At 42.6% G+C, this 16,260-nt stretch overlaps 1 protein-coding gene across 5 annotated transcripts; it reads right to left on the bottom strand.

Annotated features, from left to right (window-relative positions):
- Positions 1 to 5,178: 5,178 nt before the first annotated feature.
- On the bottom strand, positions 5,179 to 15,640 carry prrc1 (proline-rich coiled-coil 1). 5 transcript variants are annotated; one of them, XM_031282287.2, is made up of 9 exons: positions 15,510 to 15,640; positions 14,248 to 14,383; positions 11,369 to 11,761; positions 10,481 to 10,626; positions 10,239 to 10,341; positions 9,980 to 10,140; positions 9,523 to 9,626; positions 8,296 to 8,398; positions 5,179 to 6,317 (listed from the first exon to the last, which is right to left on the bottom strand). In XM_031282287.2, exons 2-9 carry the CDS (start codon positions 14,342 to 14,344, stop codon positions 6,108 to 6,110), a joined length of 1,317 nt encoding a protein of 438 aa, XP_031138147.1. In that variant the 5' UTR covers positions 14,345 to 14,383; positions 15,510 to 15,640; the 3' UTR covers positions 5,179 to 6,107. The 5 variants fall into 5 exon arrangements, with proteins under 5 accessions (XP_031138147.1, XP_035847476.1, XP_035847477.1 ...); XM_035991583.1 differs by having other exon boundaries at positions 14,248 to 14,385; positions 15,507 to 15,593; XM_035991584.1 differs by lacking the exon at positions 15,510 to 15,640 and adding an exon at positions 14,778 to 14,932.
- Between the last annotated feature and the right edge of the window lie 620 nt (positions 15,641 to 16,260).

Here is a 16,260-nt window from a genome sequence, read left to right as displayed (position 1 = left end):
TCCATAGACAATGAGTTGTGAAGGCTAGATGGTAGATGACGCTGAGTGTTCTGAGTGTAAGGGTACATTTTCACTTTCACTGAGAACTGAGAACACTACAACAAATCAGTCTCCCATTCATTGTCTGGAGCTCCAGGCTTTGTACTTGATGACGTCACTTCTCTGGATTCTGTCTTTAGGAGAACGTTCACAAATATGAATTGAACGTTCCTAGATCATGGAAATGAATTCTTCATTAGGGTGGTGTTCCTTTGGTGTGTTTTTTCACATCAACATTGCATTACATCGCTGCTATCAATTCCCAATGCAGCCTTTCTTTTAAAAATGATTTGACAATATAATGTTAAAGACCATGCAAAACCATGGGAGATTAGGAAAGAGTGATATTACTCATCACACAATAATGTTAAAGCACAAAGCAAACTTGAGCATGCTGCTGGTCCACCCCCTCAGTGGTCAGCCCTACATGGACTGTCCACAGCAAGGGAGATGAAGAAGAAAAAGAAGGGAGAGGGGAAATTCCCAATTTTCACTCTGTTAGTAGAGTTGCACACACATTAACCCTCATGTTGTCCTCAGCTCGGGTCAAATTTGACCCATTATTAAAACATGTCTTTATCAGAAAATTAATCAACCAAATTTTCAGAAAAATAACGCGGATTGTTCCACACAACGCTGTTCACAAGTAAAATAAATGATCAGTTCACTACTTTGTTTAAATTTGAATGTTTTATTCAATTTTATAGCATTCAAAAAAGAAAAATTATGAAAGAATGTTGAAAAAAGTTTAAAAAAAAACGTCCGCAAAAGCTTCAAAAACATGAGGGGAAAACCCACAAAAACGTCAAAAGGTGCAGAAAAAAACTGACAAAAACATCAGGGGGGAAAGCAACAAAAGTTTTGAAAAAGACAACCAAAACGTTGAAAAATAATTAAAAATTTTGACCCAGAAACGGGAAGACAACACCATTAAACCCAGGCCTGACTTACAAACATATACATGTTACATTTTTCTTTACTTTACACTCCAGCACAGTTCAGAGGCAAATATTGGACTTATTTACTATTTTTCAGTTCCTAGGTACTTTGCAGACCCAGATTAATGATCAGAATATAATCAAAAAAGAAATGATGTATTATATTATACAGTAGGTTAAGATAAGACTTTACTGATCCTCTGGGACACATAGTCACAAATGAGTTCCACCTTTACCAGCTGCACGTTAAAGTGATGAACACATTAATGCATCAATAACTATAATACAATAAACTGTATATTATTCTGCAGAATAAGTACTTTTACCTTTGGTACATTAAGTATATTTTGATGATGCTATTTTTGTACTTCAGGAAAACATTTGAATGCAGGACTTTGACTTGTATCAGAGTTTCTCTACAGCAGTGGGGTCAAACTCATTTCCTATAAGGGCCACACTGGAAAATAAGAATCACATCAACAGCCAGACATGTGTAGATTGTTCACATGCTTTTATTTCAACAAAAAAGTCAAATATCTTTGAATGTATTATTGCATGTCTCATATAGCTTTCTCACTTACGGGTGCCTGGGTGGCTCACCTGGTAGAGCAGGTGCCCATATGTCTGACTGTTTGAATTTTTTGATGAAAACCATGTGTAGCAATATATAATATTGTGGAGGGGACGAATCGTGACGCACACTCTCAACCTGCTTCTATAAACACCACCACACATTGATGTTAACTGTGCAGAGACACAGAAAGGTGCTCAGGCAAAAGAAAGGAATGTTTGTAAAATCTTGATTCATTTATAATAAATGATCACTAAAATGTAACCCATCTGTCTGGTCTCCCATCACAGTACATCCACTCCAATGTGTCTGTGGGATCTCTGCCCTCTTTCCTCCCGTATGTCATGTCTTGTTTTCTGTCTAGAAACTCTCCGTGTGTGTTCACGTGTCAATCACAATCCTGCAAGGTGACAGTTTGTCTCATATGAGCCAAACTTTTTTTTATCCTGAGGGCTTTCAAGAGGCTTTAGACAATATGTAATTGTTGTTCCAAAAAGCCTTTCTTACAGACACAGTAGGTAAGACTTATAAAACTACCTTTCTGTCCTATTAGCTGAAACTGACCCTATGTTCCAGTAGAACTACATGAAGCAGGTCATTTAAAATAAATCCAGCTCCTCTGGCTCCACCTACAGCCTGGAGTGAGATTTACAAAAATCCACACCTCCCTGTTCAGATGCACCAATCAGGGCCAGGGGGGAGTGTCTAACTGCGTGTCAATCACTGCTCATGCACATGCATTCATTCTCCCTTGTGGGGGGAGGGGCTTAGGATACTGTTTTGGGCTTTAGCAGAAAGGGGGGAGAGACTGAGAAGTTGTCGATGTTCAAATTCTTTGGCTAAGTCCTGGATCTTCCCAATCCAACCTACGGCACCTTTAATATGCCAAGCAGAACATTCATTAACCTAAACATGAACATGCTGCACATTTTTATTTATAGGACAGACATGAGATACAAAACGGTGAGAGTGAGGCAGCAGGGGGATTCCAGTGGTGAAATGGTCCCACTTTACAGTACATTAATATGACCTAATATTCATAGTCATAGTCAAGTTAATGTAGAAAAAAACATGTAGCATCCATACAAACCTGCATGAAAAAGGGATTTATTTAGTTTGTGTAAAAAGGCACATTTAGGGTACACAAACGAAAGTACACAGTAAGATCTTTCCACTCAAACTTCACAAACAGTGTTTAGTGTACTGTATGAGTAACTTCTGTTTCCAACGGTGTCCCAACTGCCTGAAGAAGCAGGAAATAAATTAAGTTCTTCTTATCCCATCGCAGGTTACTGTTAGCATCCTGCTGCAATTACTCGTGGGTTTAAATACATACAGCACAACAATGTGCAAAGATGTTGCAGTAAAACAAGCAAGAATCAATGAATTTCATATTGTGATTTTCCAAACTAATACATATCTAAAACATGATATCACTTGGCCCATCAGACAATTTTAGCTGTGTCCCAGTTGCATGCCACATACTGATTCATAAGTGGATTTAAAGCATCGCCACCTTTTGTGTTGATTACCAATCAGTGTTGATGGTAAATGTAGGCGATTGAAGCAATAACTTCCTCATTATGTGCTACCACATTGGCCGAGAAAGCTGAGTTCTCGCGGAGCTGTGCAGTGCATGTACCAGGATGCATTGCATGCAAGCTAAGTGAAGTGCATCACATACATGGGAGAAGTAGCTAAAAATCTTAGGTTTAGGAAACAAAAGGACTTGGTTAAGTTTAGGAAAAGATACTGGTTTGTGTTAAACCCTAAAACACCCTTTCTGGCAGAAAGCCCTGAAGACTAGGGTTAGGGTTAGACAGATCGTGGGGTAACCAAGCTACATACTCTCTTGGGATTGGGGTTCAGCATCCAACTAGTCTGGATCAACGACAGTACATTCCTTACACTGCTCAAAATCCCTTCGCTTCAGGAAACAACAACCACCTTCCAGTTTGCAAGCTAAACGCTGAAAATGTCAAGTTTTGAAGATGTGGACGGTGCAACAAGTCAGGCCTGCTTGGTTCTTTCAAGAAATGAGTGTAAAGATTTACAAAGAATATGTTTAGGGCATTTCCTCTCTAACCGCGGGGATCAACAGATGTTGCAGCAATCTCAGCTTTTTTGATCACTGTAGTAGCATGCACTGAGGAATCTATTGCTTTAATCGCCTACATTTCCCATCAACACTAATTTGAGATCTCCACTTTTGAGCAAAATTTAAGTTTTGAATTTGTCTGCACCAATTTATGTTGCAATTGTCTTTAAATATGTAAATAATGTATTATTAGATATTTGGTGGGCACTGGCCAGTTTTGATTATTGGGGGGGTTGTAACCCTCCTCTCTGTAAATTACGCCTATGCATTGACTAAATAAAATTGTAGTCAGCTTCTACTGGTCAAAAAAACTGTAATTTTACACGAAAATAAGGGAATATGCCGCACTAAAGCAGCATATCAGCTGACACTATAAAGGCTTTCAGGTGTTTTCTGATCTTAAGGCCCTGTGTCAAAATCTACTTCTAATACCTTTATTATTTCATTATTTTAAATGTTACATAATAACAAATTCATTTGTGTTTAATGTAATTACCGCACAGCCCTCTAGAGATAAATAAAGTTGTTTGAATTGAGTTTAGGAATAGCGTCAATAAATAGCGAGGGTGAGTAAAGGTGGGTTAACGGGCCCTCTAGAAAGTTCGTACGACCACGGTTAAGACTTTTTTTTTTTAAACAAAGAAAGGAGTTATTTACAGCTCGAAAGAAATTGTAAAACAAAGAAAAGAAAGAACAGAGAAGTGGACGGTGGATGGATGGCTCGAGCAGCCAAATGTTTACCAGCTACTTAAGCTTTTGAAATGTGAAACTAGCAGTAGCTTTACTAATAGTACCCTCCAAACTGTAGTCCAAAGTGGAATTAACGGTGTTACAGTATGTAGTGGCCGACTTCACAGGTCCACTCAGTCCCTAGTATCCCAGACCTAGCCCAGCTCCACATTAGACATTATTTAGTCCAGGGGTGTCAAACTCATTTTAGTGAATGGGCCACATCTCCCATCTCCAGTGGGCCAGACCAGTAGACCTCTCCAGACAGATCAGAAACTTGATCTGCCACAGAGTTTCTTGTCAGCTTGATGTTGGCACACGCTAGTTGCTTCTGCTCCAACAGCGTTCTAAGGCCGTTGTAGGAAAATAATCATGTTACGGACCCGGGAGAGAGGGGTAATATTCAGAGAAAAAACTTGGATATTCTCTGAGATTAAAGTGGTACATCTGGAATTGGAATGAATTACTTCTCTGCAATTTTCACACTTTGCAAAGTCATCCAGTGGGCCTGATTGGACCCTTTGGCTGGCCGGTTCTGGCCCACGGGCCGTATGTTTGACACCCCTGATTTAGTGTAGCTGGGTCGGAGCGTTGGCGTTCTCTCTCTCTGTTCTGCTCCGTCTGGCTCTACCACATTTTGGATTGGCTCTCTTTTTAAAATCTTTGATGACCTCTACTAACATAGAATGCAACTGGGACACAGCCCATGTAATAGTCTGTACAATAACCAGAAGCTTCCATAAAAAACAAACAAGAAAACTAAATATTGCCACAATATGTGTTAAGGTTGTTGATAATATACATCATGTGTAAGAACCTTTTATGGAGGACAATGAGATGATTCCATAGTAGTTAAGGGGAGACACTACACGCAAAAACATTTTTTTTTAATTTTGAGTTTTTGGGCTATTTTGCTTCCATAACATGTCTTCTTTATCACATGTGGAAAGAAAACATTTATTTGACAACACGTTGCCTATTTGTTTTTGTAGACTTCTAAATTCACCAAAAGTTGCCTCATTTGCATATTTAAACATTTCAGAAAACTTGTAATACAAAGATTGTGTCAGTAATCAGTTGGGGAAGTTTAATGTTGTTAGTTAAATGTTGACCCTATTCACCTGTAGTGTCTTCAAAATGTCTCAATGTTACAGAATGTTGACAGAATTTTCGGATTTATGGAGTGATAAAAAAAGATATCCAAAATTAAACCTAACTCCGTCTGTAGAAAACTGACTCTAATGTCAATAAAATGAAACTAGAACTTTGAACCAGGCTCTATTAATGTTTACATTTCCGTTCTGGAAATGTTGGCAAATTAGCACATATTTTAATAAAATAAGGCCTCATTTGCATATTTAAAATTAAAATTTTAAAATTGCAGAAAACTTGTAGTACAAAAAAAATAACCGTCTTAATGTAAGTAGTCGACTGGGGAAGTTTGCTGCTGATATGTGTTAGTTTACTGCAGTGTCTCCCCTTAAAGGCCGCTACAGACGATACAGATATGGGATGGCCTCTCAGTAAAACCCTTCTGACATGTTGGGACCTCAGTAAACATCTGGGAGCATTAAGGTCTTTTAAAGAAATGTGCATTTGGCTTTGCCCCGCGAGGACAGATGGCGGATGGATGGGGAGATACGAGGGAAGCTCGCTGTCCCATCAGCCAGTTTTTCCTCTGACGTGTCTCCGCCTCCTCCAGGTATGTGACAGGAAGTGGAAGCATTGGGCCTCACACAGTCCTGGGGGGGAGCTGCTGTTTGTAGATACCAGCCAGGGCTTTGGCCGCGCTCTGGATCATCTGGCGCCGGGCCATGCCCGTCATGGCCTGGTGCCAGTCCGTCCGGCTGACGTTTGGCAGGCTGCGCTCCAGCACCTCGCCCACTGGGACGATCAGCCCGGACCAGCGCAGGCTGTAGTCAGGGGGGGTCAGCGACTGAGCCTGCACAGGGGGAGGTTACACACACAGTTTGATGAGTCGCTGGAGCTTTCTGTCTGATGTGATCAGGAATAACGTTTCTAAGGCTGAAGCTGATATTCGTCCCCGTCAATGACAATAAGCTAGCGTGGTTGAAACGTGAAGTGGCTGCAGTTGTAATACCGCTAACACCTATTTTCCACCGGGCGCGTCTGCGCAGCGTTCCGTGCACGTTGCGACTCCAACAGCCAATCAAATCAATTCTTGATAGTCCACCAGCCGCGTCACGCCGCGTCCCAGAAGCGTGCGTGAAGCGGCTCTCTTCTCCACCAAAGATACGCGCCAGGTCTGTTTTCACGTGAGCCGCGGGGCGTTCAGACAGCCGGGCAGGAAGAGTAACAGCGAGAGCATCTAGTCAGTTTACCAAAAGACACACCCCCTATATCGTCTATGTCTCCTCTACAACACCACGGACAACGAGAGATTCATCTTGGAGCTGACAGACATCACAGATTCTTTATATCAGGACAACGCCAGTAAAGAGAAGACATGGAGTTTAATTACAGGAGAGCTTGCAGTGGAAGGTAGAGACTAGCTTAATAAACACGGGATTGTTCTGTAAAGTATTTGAAGAGACAATAAAATCTGCGAGTCGCTCCGCTTCTGAGACGCTCCCGGTGTGGTATGGCGTGTGGCGGAGGACGGAACAAAAACGGAATGTAGTTGGAACGCAGCTCAGACGCTCCCGGTGGAGAATCTGGGTAATGGAGGCAAGATGCCAGTGCCAAGGAAATTCAGATACATTAAACGTCTGTACAGCCAGCACACAAACAAAGTGAGCTGGGAGGCTCCAGCCCCCCCACCACCCTACACAGGATACGGAGGATAAAGGTTAGGCTTCAGGGGTAGCCGGTGTTACACGGTGTCTGGGTATACACTGATTACATTACTGGCCGTCGTTTTGCTCCTTTCGCCCCACCACAGACATAAACCCATTTAGTTCATTTTGCATGCAGGCGCCCACATTCATCAAATAAAAAAAACTCAAAAAAAATGAATGAAAGCCGCTACTCTAGACAAATGTGGCCTCTAGGTGCTGTAACCTTCAAAGTGTACGCAGTGGAAAGCTCCATCGGAGAGGCTAGAGATGAAACAGATATCGCGCGTCATCAACGATGATCTTTTTCTTTTCTTGATCTTTTTCTTTTCTTGACCGGTGGTGTCCCAGGTTTATCTGTCAGTGGGAACATTTCCTCCCCGTGGCTTCCCTAGTACAGATAACAGATGGAGCTCCATCCTAGCGTCCTTTCCTCTTTTCATAATCAACATGGTTTAGATAATCAATGATAAAATGTAGGTGTCAGTCATAATTAAACACTTATATCTATTGATAAAAAAAAAAAAAAAAAAAAAACACATGATAAAATTTGTCATGTTTAAAGCCATGTATTTGGGCCACTGATATGGGGGAAAAAATAGAGTAACGTCAAAATATTTTGAGAAAAAAGTCTGAAACCTGTTACAATGAACTTGTAATTTGGAGAGAATGTTTTTTTTTTGTGAGATAAATTGAAAAAAATACTACTTTATTTTCAGGGCCTGATGTCCGTCCCCTTCCTCTGTCTCTGTGTTGGCGTTCTAACCTCTGGTGGATTTGTGAGGACTATGGTTAACTGCTCCTCAGATCTCTGCAGGGTAAATCCAGACAGCTAGCTAGACTATCTGTCCAATCTGACTTTTCTGTTCCACGACTAAAACTACTTTTGAACATACACATGTTCCACCAAAACAAGTTCCTTCCTGAGACTATTTACTAGTGAGCTTAGAAGCTATTTGACAATCCGACGGGCACACTGGCACCTTTTACTCTGTTCTCAGAACTTTAGTCTCAAAATATCTTGACATTTTCTCTGGAAATCTCAGTTTTTCCACCAACCATATTATCAGACACATTAGGGTATTGTAATAAACCGGCATGCAGTTGACAGTTGCTGGTGCGTACCTGTTGGACGTGATCTAGGGCCACAGGGGTTGCCTGTGTGAAGACCTCGATGCGGATGCTGTGACCAGGGTCCTCCAGGATCAGACAGCCGATGTCAAACCACCTGGAGACAACACAGGGGTTCTGACATGAACATCCCACACCTCACACCTGGTTAAAAACATCCAACAACCTTCCTTTACGCTTCTGCGGAGTCTCCACGCAGAGCTTTCTCTGTAGCATACTTAAGCGGCCTGAAGTTTATACTGGTGCGTTGGTGTGTGTGTCGATCTCTTTAACAGAATAGCAGGGCCGGCGTGTGTGTGGAGTGTGTGTTAGAGAGAGTGACGGCGATTAGCTTTGGAGAGAGTACTGACTCTAGGTGTAGTGAGAGAAACAAAGTGTCTCCCCCGAGAGACAGACAGGCACAAAAGCGCTCAATTTAAAAGGGTGTTCCATAAAACTATTAAAAACAGTTGTGAGAGAGGTAGAAAATAAAACAGGCTAAAACAGAATAAGATACGAACAGAAGAATAAAAAGGTGCAGTGAAATGTATGTAGAAGTGACTAATGATTTGATTTAACAGGGGGTGGGGGTGGGTTTGGGATGGGGAGAAGGAGGAAGGGAGGGGTTTTATTTCATGTAGTGTGTAAAATTCCTAAATAAATGAAATGTTGAAATTGAGAGGTTTGGACTTATTTATTCACTGAAATAAATGTTTTTGCTATTACACAGAGAGGAGTAGTACTAAAGTAGTAAAAAGGTACTGTTGGGTACTGGCATCGAATTTCAGGTACCGGTACTGGTTAAAATGTGAATGGTACCCAAACCTACACGTGACTGGACATCCAGAAACTGGAGGAATTAAACAGCACAACGGACTGTTTAACAGTCAGCGTAGCTGGTGAGTGAGCCAGCAGGTAGGAAACCTGTCAACCGCAGCCTTAAAGGGAAACAAAGTGTACTCAGCATGTAGTATGATTCAGTCCATTACACTACAAACTACCACAAACTATAGCCTCCAAAATCCACAGAGGTGGTGTTTACTGCACGCTACTGAAATGGGTTCCATTATCTCTTCCCATCACTGAGTGTGTAAGATGTAAATATGTAAAGTGTGTGTGTGTGTGTGTGTGAGAAACAAAAAGGCCTGCAAATAGTTTAAATAAAACTGTTTGGGTTTCTCAGAGTGAGTGTGCGTGTGCGTCTGCGTGCATATGTGTGTGTGTCAGAGGTCTTTTCCTTACTTGTCGGGAAAGAGCTCAGCGATGAAGTTTTCCAGAGAGACCACTGGCTGCTTCTCATGGATCACACCGGCTCGACGCAGGCTGTCAATGCGTTCCTGAGCCCCCTGCGCGCACGCACACACACACACACACACACACACACACACACACACACACAAGTTGTATACCCTGAAGTTTGGATACCCACATTCTAGCACAGCTTGGTAATTCAGTCTTGAAGAACAGCAGGGACAGAATGACACAGGGCTTGTCTATGTATTAGGGCTGCAGCTATCGATTCTTTTAGTAATCGAGTATTCTACCGATTATTCCATCGATTAATCGGATAAGAAATACTTAGTAAGAAATATTTAGTAAACAGCAATAGTAAATATATTTATTATTGCTGTGGAGGAAGGTCTGGCAATGCGAAACTACTTTGACACAGAACAGTTTGGAGATGCAGCAATGGACTGACCTTGACTCCGGCTGCGTAGCCCACCGGCTGCGGGGCGATGTTGGACTGACCGGGCTCTCCAGTGACCATGGCCATCCCAAAAACCTCCTGGAATGCGTCTCTGACGGCCTCCACGTTCATCTCATCTGAAGTCACCACGATGTCAATGTCCCCGCCAGACTCTGGAGAGCAGAAGTACATTTATGGAACGTTCATCGAGGACAGCACATTATATCATTATGGGCTGATGTAGCGATGCGGAGCGAGCAGGTCCACTTACTGATGTATGGAGCCATGCCAGGATCCAGAGTGGTGATCATGGACTCCACAGAGTGCTTGGTTCTGTCCAGGACTGTCTTTACTACAGTGTTACCTGCTACTCCCTGAGGACACACACAGACAAAACACACAACATGGCGGTCAGAGCACTGGGAAGGGCTCGACTGCTAAAGCATGATCATCTCCATGTCAGGAAAGGGCTTTAAAATGTCACCAAGCCACATTTGACAGGAGCGGTGTTACCTTAAAAAAGCCCCAGATGCCTCCACCAGCGTTGGCGTGTCCAGGTCCTCTGGGATCGTCCTGCTCCTCTGGGAAAGTGATGGGAGATCCAGCATCTAATCCTCCTGTCATGGCTGGCTGCTGAACCATGGGGTTTGGTCCCACACCTAGAAGATATCAGACCATTTTTAAAGCCAAGTGACAAATGTAATTGTGTTGTGTATAAGTATATATAATTATATATATGCAATGAAAGGTCTGAGCTCTAACTTGGCAATAACTGCAGCCTTCTATGTATTGATACATCTACATGATCTTTTGTGGCCGGCTGTGTAATGGGAGGGGTTAGGATTTTGAATGCATAGCTTTGTTGGGAAAAAGGGTTGGGAGACTGGTTTTAGGATGTGACCATGATCATTTTATTGATGCAACTTTGCACATACTTATATTATTGTAAATTAGGTGTGAATGTGTTTGTATGACTGTATATTCTGATGTTTTGGACTACACTTGCATTGAATATTTATTGTTTACCTCGCTGCCTAGCGACTACGGGCGGAAAATAGCAATCGTGCTACAACCCGGTGCAATGCATCTCTCCTTGTTCTTATACAAGGTTCATGTTTAAAGATATAGTGCATAGTTTCTGTCTCCCCCATGAGGAATTCTAATTAATGACAAAACTATTGGCGCGTACAGCCTTCGGTAATCACCACCACCCCTCCTCCAAACAGTTGCTAGTAGCCAAGGAGGAAAAAAACATGGCAGACTCTTCAGAAGAGTCTTTAGAAAGTCTGCGGGTGACACAATCTTCAGAACATATTCATACTGAGATATACAGAGAGAGTTTGGATTAACGGGGAATCTTGCTCTGTGTGTGTTACAGGAGAAGACCAGCGTGGCTCTTACCTGGCATAGCGGCAGGACTGGAGAATGTCGGCATCAACGGTGTCTGCGGAGTACGACCGGCATGACCCCGTGTGATGTCATATCCTGCACTCATGGAGAAGCTGGATACGGGCGGGCCTGAGGGAGGGGCCGACATGCCGGGAGCCGAAAGGGGAGGTGGCCCGATGGGAGCGGCCAGAGGGGGCAAAGAGGCAGAGGTGGGAGGGGGAAACGGAGAGCTGCTGGTGAACGGGGAGGCGAGAGTAGAGGGAGGGGGGAACGGGGAGGACAGGGAGGGGTGTGTGGCCAGAGGGCTGCTGAAAGCAGGGAGGGAGGGAACAGGGGAGAAAGCGGTGGAGACTGCGGGGGAACCGACAGAGCTGGTGCCAGGGAGGGACAGAGGGCTGGACAGACCTGAAACACAAGAATGTTACACCTTACACTTCGGCTACATTGAACGCATAACTTATGCAGACCGCGAAGTGGATGTGCCGCGGAATGTATCTTCAAACTGGCTACACCTGCTGCGCGCACACGGTGTAGGATTGTGCGAGTCACAGACGAGACGGTGGGCTTTCCCCCTGGGACTGTTGTTGTTTCTTCAGTTCCAGCTAGGACACATTAATCTACTGTCAGCTGTTATCAGAGGACGCAGGGGAGGGAAACAAGAAATAAAAACAGAAATTCTAAATTAAACTGCCAATACGCTAACTGACAGTCATTGAGTCTTTTTCCTTTATATCGGTAGTTTAATTTAAAAGACATATAGACACTTTATGATCCTTTTCTGTGTAAAAGGGCCGCACACACCTCGCGTCAAAAATATAAAAAGAAGACTGCCCTATTTTTACCATTGTAGAGCGGATCTCCGCGGAGCATACACACCACTACGCGCTGCTCTCGTGTCCTATGTCGCCAGTTTCATTGATTATAGTGGAAGCGTAGTGTTGGAACATCTGCTCCGCATACGTTACGCGTGCAATGTAGCCGGCCTGTTACTGTGGTCCATCTAGAGGACTGAAAAAACAATTCATGTTATTATTCTAGTAGCAAAAAGGTTAAATTCTGATGTGCAATTTATATGATAAAAGATCCTTGGAGTCTGTGTATCAATCCACCACAATATCGTCATACTATCCTGTATCGATTTTTCTCCCCACCCTACAAATGACCAGGGTTTTTCCTGCATAGAGAAATGTTTGACACCCCCCAAAGAGGTTTTAGTCAGCCCCAAAGGGAAATCACCAGCACAAAAATGGTACTGGTAAGAAATGAGAATACAAATAGCAATTCAGGTCTTCTCTCAATGTGTTTAACAGCAATTTACCAAACAACCGTTGAACAAGCAGAACATAAACTGGAATATGAGAGTCAGCCTGTATACCGGACTTTCTCGGTTATTTATTTAAATATTAATATCATTATTTAACCAGTTTTGTTACAGTGTTTCCTTTAGGATTTTTTTTAGCAGTGGGGGCAGGTCTGTCCGAACAGGTCTGTCTGTTCTACTTGTTGTTAAACTGGACAGGCCCAGTAACCTCTGAGTAGTTCTACTTGTTAAACTGGACGGGTCCAATAACCTCTGAATAGTTCTACTTGTTGTTAAACTGGACGGGTCCAATAACCTCTGAGTAGTTCTACTTGTTAAACTGGACGGGCCCAATAACCTCTGAATAGTTCTACTTGTTGTTAAACTGGACGGGTCCAATAACCTCTGAATAGTTCTACTTGTTAAACTGGACGGGCCCAATAACCTCTGAATAGTTCTACTTGTTAAACTGGACGGGCCCAATAACCTCTGAATAGTTCTACTTGTTAAACTGGACGGGTCCAATAACCTCTGAATAGTTCTACTTGTTAAACTGGACGGGTCCAATAACCTCTGAATAGTTCTACTTGTTGTTAAACTGGACAGGCCCAATAACCTCTGAGTAGTTCTACTTGTTGTTAAACTGGACGGGCCCAATAACCTCTGAGTAGTTCTACTTGTTGTTAAACTGGACGGGCCCAATAACCTCTGAGTAGTTCTACTTGTTGTTAAATTGCAATGTGAGCGGCAGCCAACGGGGGTGCATTATGTCGGCAGGATCATTTAAAAGGCAACCGCGACTACATTTTTTGTACAGCCCTATCTCTGATACCATGGTGGCAGATATTTTGCCATGGTGGGCCGCCACTACAAAATCAACATAGAGGAAACACTGTGTTAACTGGGGTTTTATTTACTCAATCATAATATACATTTTTGTTTATTAAATTGTCAGAAATAATAGGAAAATGCATAGATTTGTCAAATAAGGTAACAGACTCTTTGTCTTACTGTACGCGGACGGGTAATGCTTACTGCCGTGCGTAGTCCCCCCCTCCCCAAAAGCCCATTATGAGCCAGGAAAAACCCTGATGATGTCATCAAAACCAAATGTTTTTGTTCATTGGTTGTGCTACATTCAGTAAGATATGATAATAAACTTATCTTGACCAATGCAACTGACCACAGTGACACTAATTTCCTCTCTTTACAATCTGAAGCCCTGTTCACACAGAATAATATTAATCATTAATAATAAAGGGGGAGCTCAGTAATATACAGTAGGTGATCCAAAACTGGAGATTTAGAACAAGCACGCCCTCAGGTCTGCCTACATAGCAACACTTGACAGGTCATGTCTTACCTATGGTGATCAGCGGGCTATGACAGGTCATGTCTTACCTATGGTGATCAGCGGGCTATGACAGGTCATGTCTTACCTATGGTGATCGACGAGCTATGACAGATCATGTCTTACCTATGGTGATTGGTGGGCTATGACAGGTCATGTCTTAACTATGGTGATCAGCGGGCTATGACAGGTCATGTCTTACCTATGGTGATCAGTGGGCTATGACAGATCTTGACTTACCTACGGCGATCGGCGGGGTGCTGCCTGTGGCAGCCACAGTCAGAGGAGGTGTAGGGCTGGCAGGAGGCGTAGTCTCGATTCCACTCTCTTCCATCATCTTCTTGGCCTTATACCTTCACTTCGGCCCAGAATATAGCTGCAGGAAGATGTTGTGATTGATCAGGATGTGTTCATCCTGTTGTTAAGCCAACCAATTCTAATGTCTGCATACTAACACGGAGGATGCACCGTTCTATTTAACCTAGTGAACAGATATGAGGCATTGACCACAGATGGCATATAAAGACTCAGACTTAGATTAAACGTGTTGATATGACTCATTCAGAATAAATGTAATTTATATGTAATCCCTGCTATCATGTTACCTTGATTGCAATTAGTTCCATACAGTGAGCTACAGATTATAAATTGGAGAAAAATAGAGCACTGGAATCAGATCTGTACACTAGAAGAGATAGGAAATTTGAGTATCTAGCAGCTCACACATAAACACACATTTCCATACACAACAGAGCACACACTAGGGCTACCTTCTCGTCTTTGATTAGTCGACCAATGAATCAGTCGTTTTGGTCTCAGTCTAAAATTCCTTTAGTCCAATAGTCCTTTTTTATGCTTCTTCATGCTGAATGACTTCTTTCCGAGAAACGTATGAGCACATCTCTGGTAAACACAAAATTTAAAGTGGTGCGTCTGCATGATTCTTTGGAGAAACTCAGTTTTACAGATACTGAATCAATTTATCTATTAGTCGACTAAGACTTTGTTTATTCGAGGACAGCCCTAGTGAGTAGGAAGTACTGTGCTTCCATGTCACTTCTATCAGGCCCTCTGCCGTCACTGGTTAGAATGGAACGAACTTTTTCAGACTCCCAAGCCTCAGCGCGTTTAGTCCAGTGTTGTGAAGGCTCCGTTTGTACCGGGTTAATGCTCCTCTGTGTAAAAGCAGTGGGAGGCGTAACGTTATCGCTGTCTTATGGAGACATGTGACGCTTGGCCATGTAACGTTATTTGCCTGTTTATAAGCGACGCAACATCAAAATGTTGGGAGTTTATTTACAGTCTCTGGTCTGAACTGAATTCAGCGTTAGCTTCATTTAACACTGAGCTGTAACGTTACACGTGTACAAACACCCTCGGCTCGTGCGAACAACAGATGTAGATACAGAGAAAGTGACATATCCATGTTATAATTCTCCAGCTAAATAAATATCATGAGTCGCTCGTTTTCAAGTTACAAGACAAGCAGCTTGACTACTCACCTGCTAGCTGGACTAGCTTACTGCTCCCATCAAGAACCAGCGACCCTCTTTGATGGCGTCACGTGTTGCCACGTCTGCTCGAGCGTGACTCCTCCCATTACCGAGAGCGCCCGGACACCGTGCCGGACACGCGCATGAAGGTCACTGGCTGTGTGGTTATTGTATTATATATATATATATATATATATATATATATATATATATATATATACAGGGTTCAAAATTAACTTTTTCGTCCACCAGCCAAATGGCTAGTGAATGTTCAAATTTAACCAGCCACTCAAAAGATTACCGTTGTTTTTTTGGCTGGTGAGTGAAGCAAATCTACCAGCCAATTGCATATTTTACCAGCATTTGGCTGGTAAATGTAATTTTGAACCCTATATTGTTATATTATATTATAGGCTCAGAGCTGAGGTTGAACGGCTTTGGTTAAACTTAGGTCGATATGATTCTAAAAAGAAGGAAAGATTCATAATCATATTCGCTTAGTATTTAATTCAGTGCCTGAATTAGACCACAAAAGGTAGCAGTTGCGTGACATCATTGTCTGATACATTTATACTTAGGCCTATATCGTTTAGAGGTGACCCGTACTTCTCAACTTCTCTAAGGGCCACAATGGAAAATGAGAATCACATCAAGGGCCAGACATGTATATGAGTTTATTCACATGCTTTTATTTCATCGAAAAAGTCAAGCATCTTTGACTGTATTACTGCATGTCTCATATAGCCTTCTCACTTACAGT

This window comes from Sander lucioperca, chromosome 14, assembly GCF_008315115.2.
Source record: "Sander lucioperca isolate FBNREF2018 chromosome 14, SLUC_FBN_1.2, whole genome shotgun sequence".
Lineage (NCBI taxonomy): Eukaryota > Metazoa > Chordata > Actinopteri > Perciformes > Percidae > Sander > Sander lucioperca.
The sequence above is the reverse complement of the archived record's forward strand: the minus strand, read 5'-3'. Positions and strand labels throughout refer to the sequence as shown.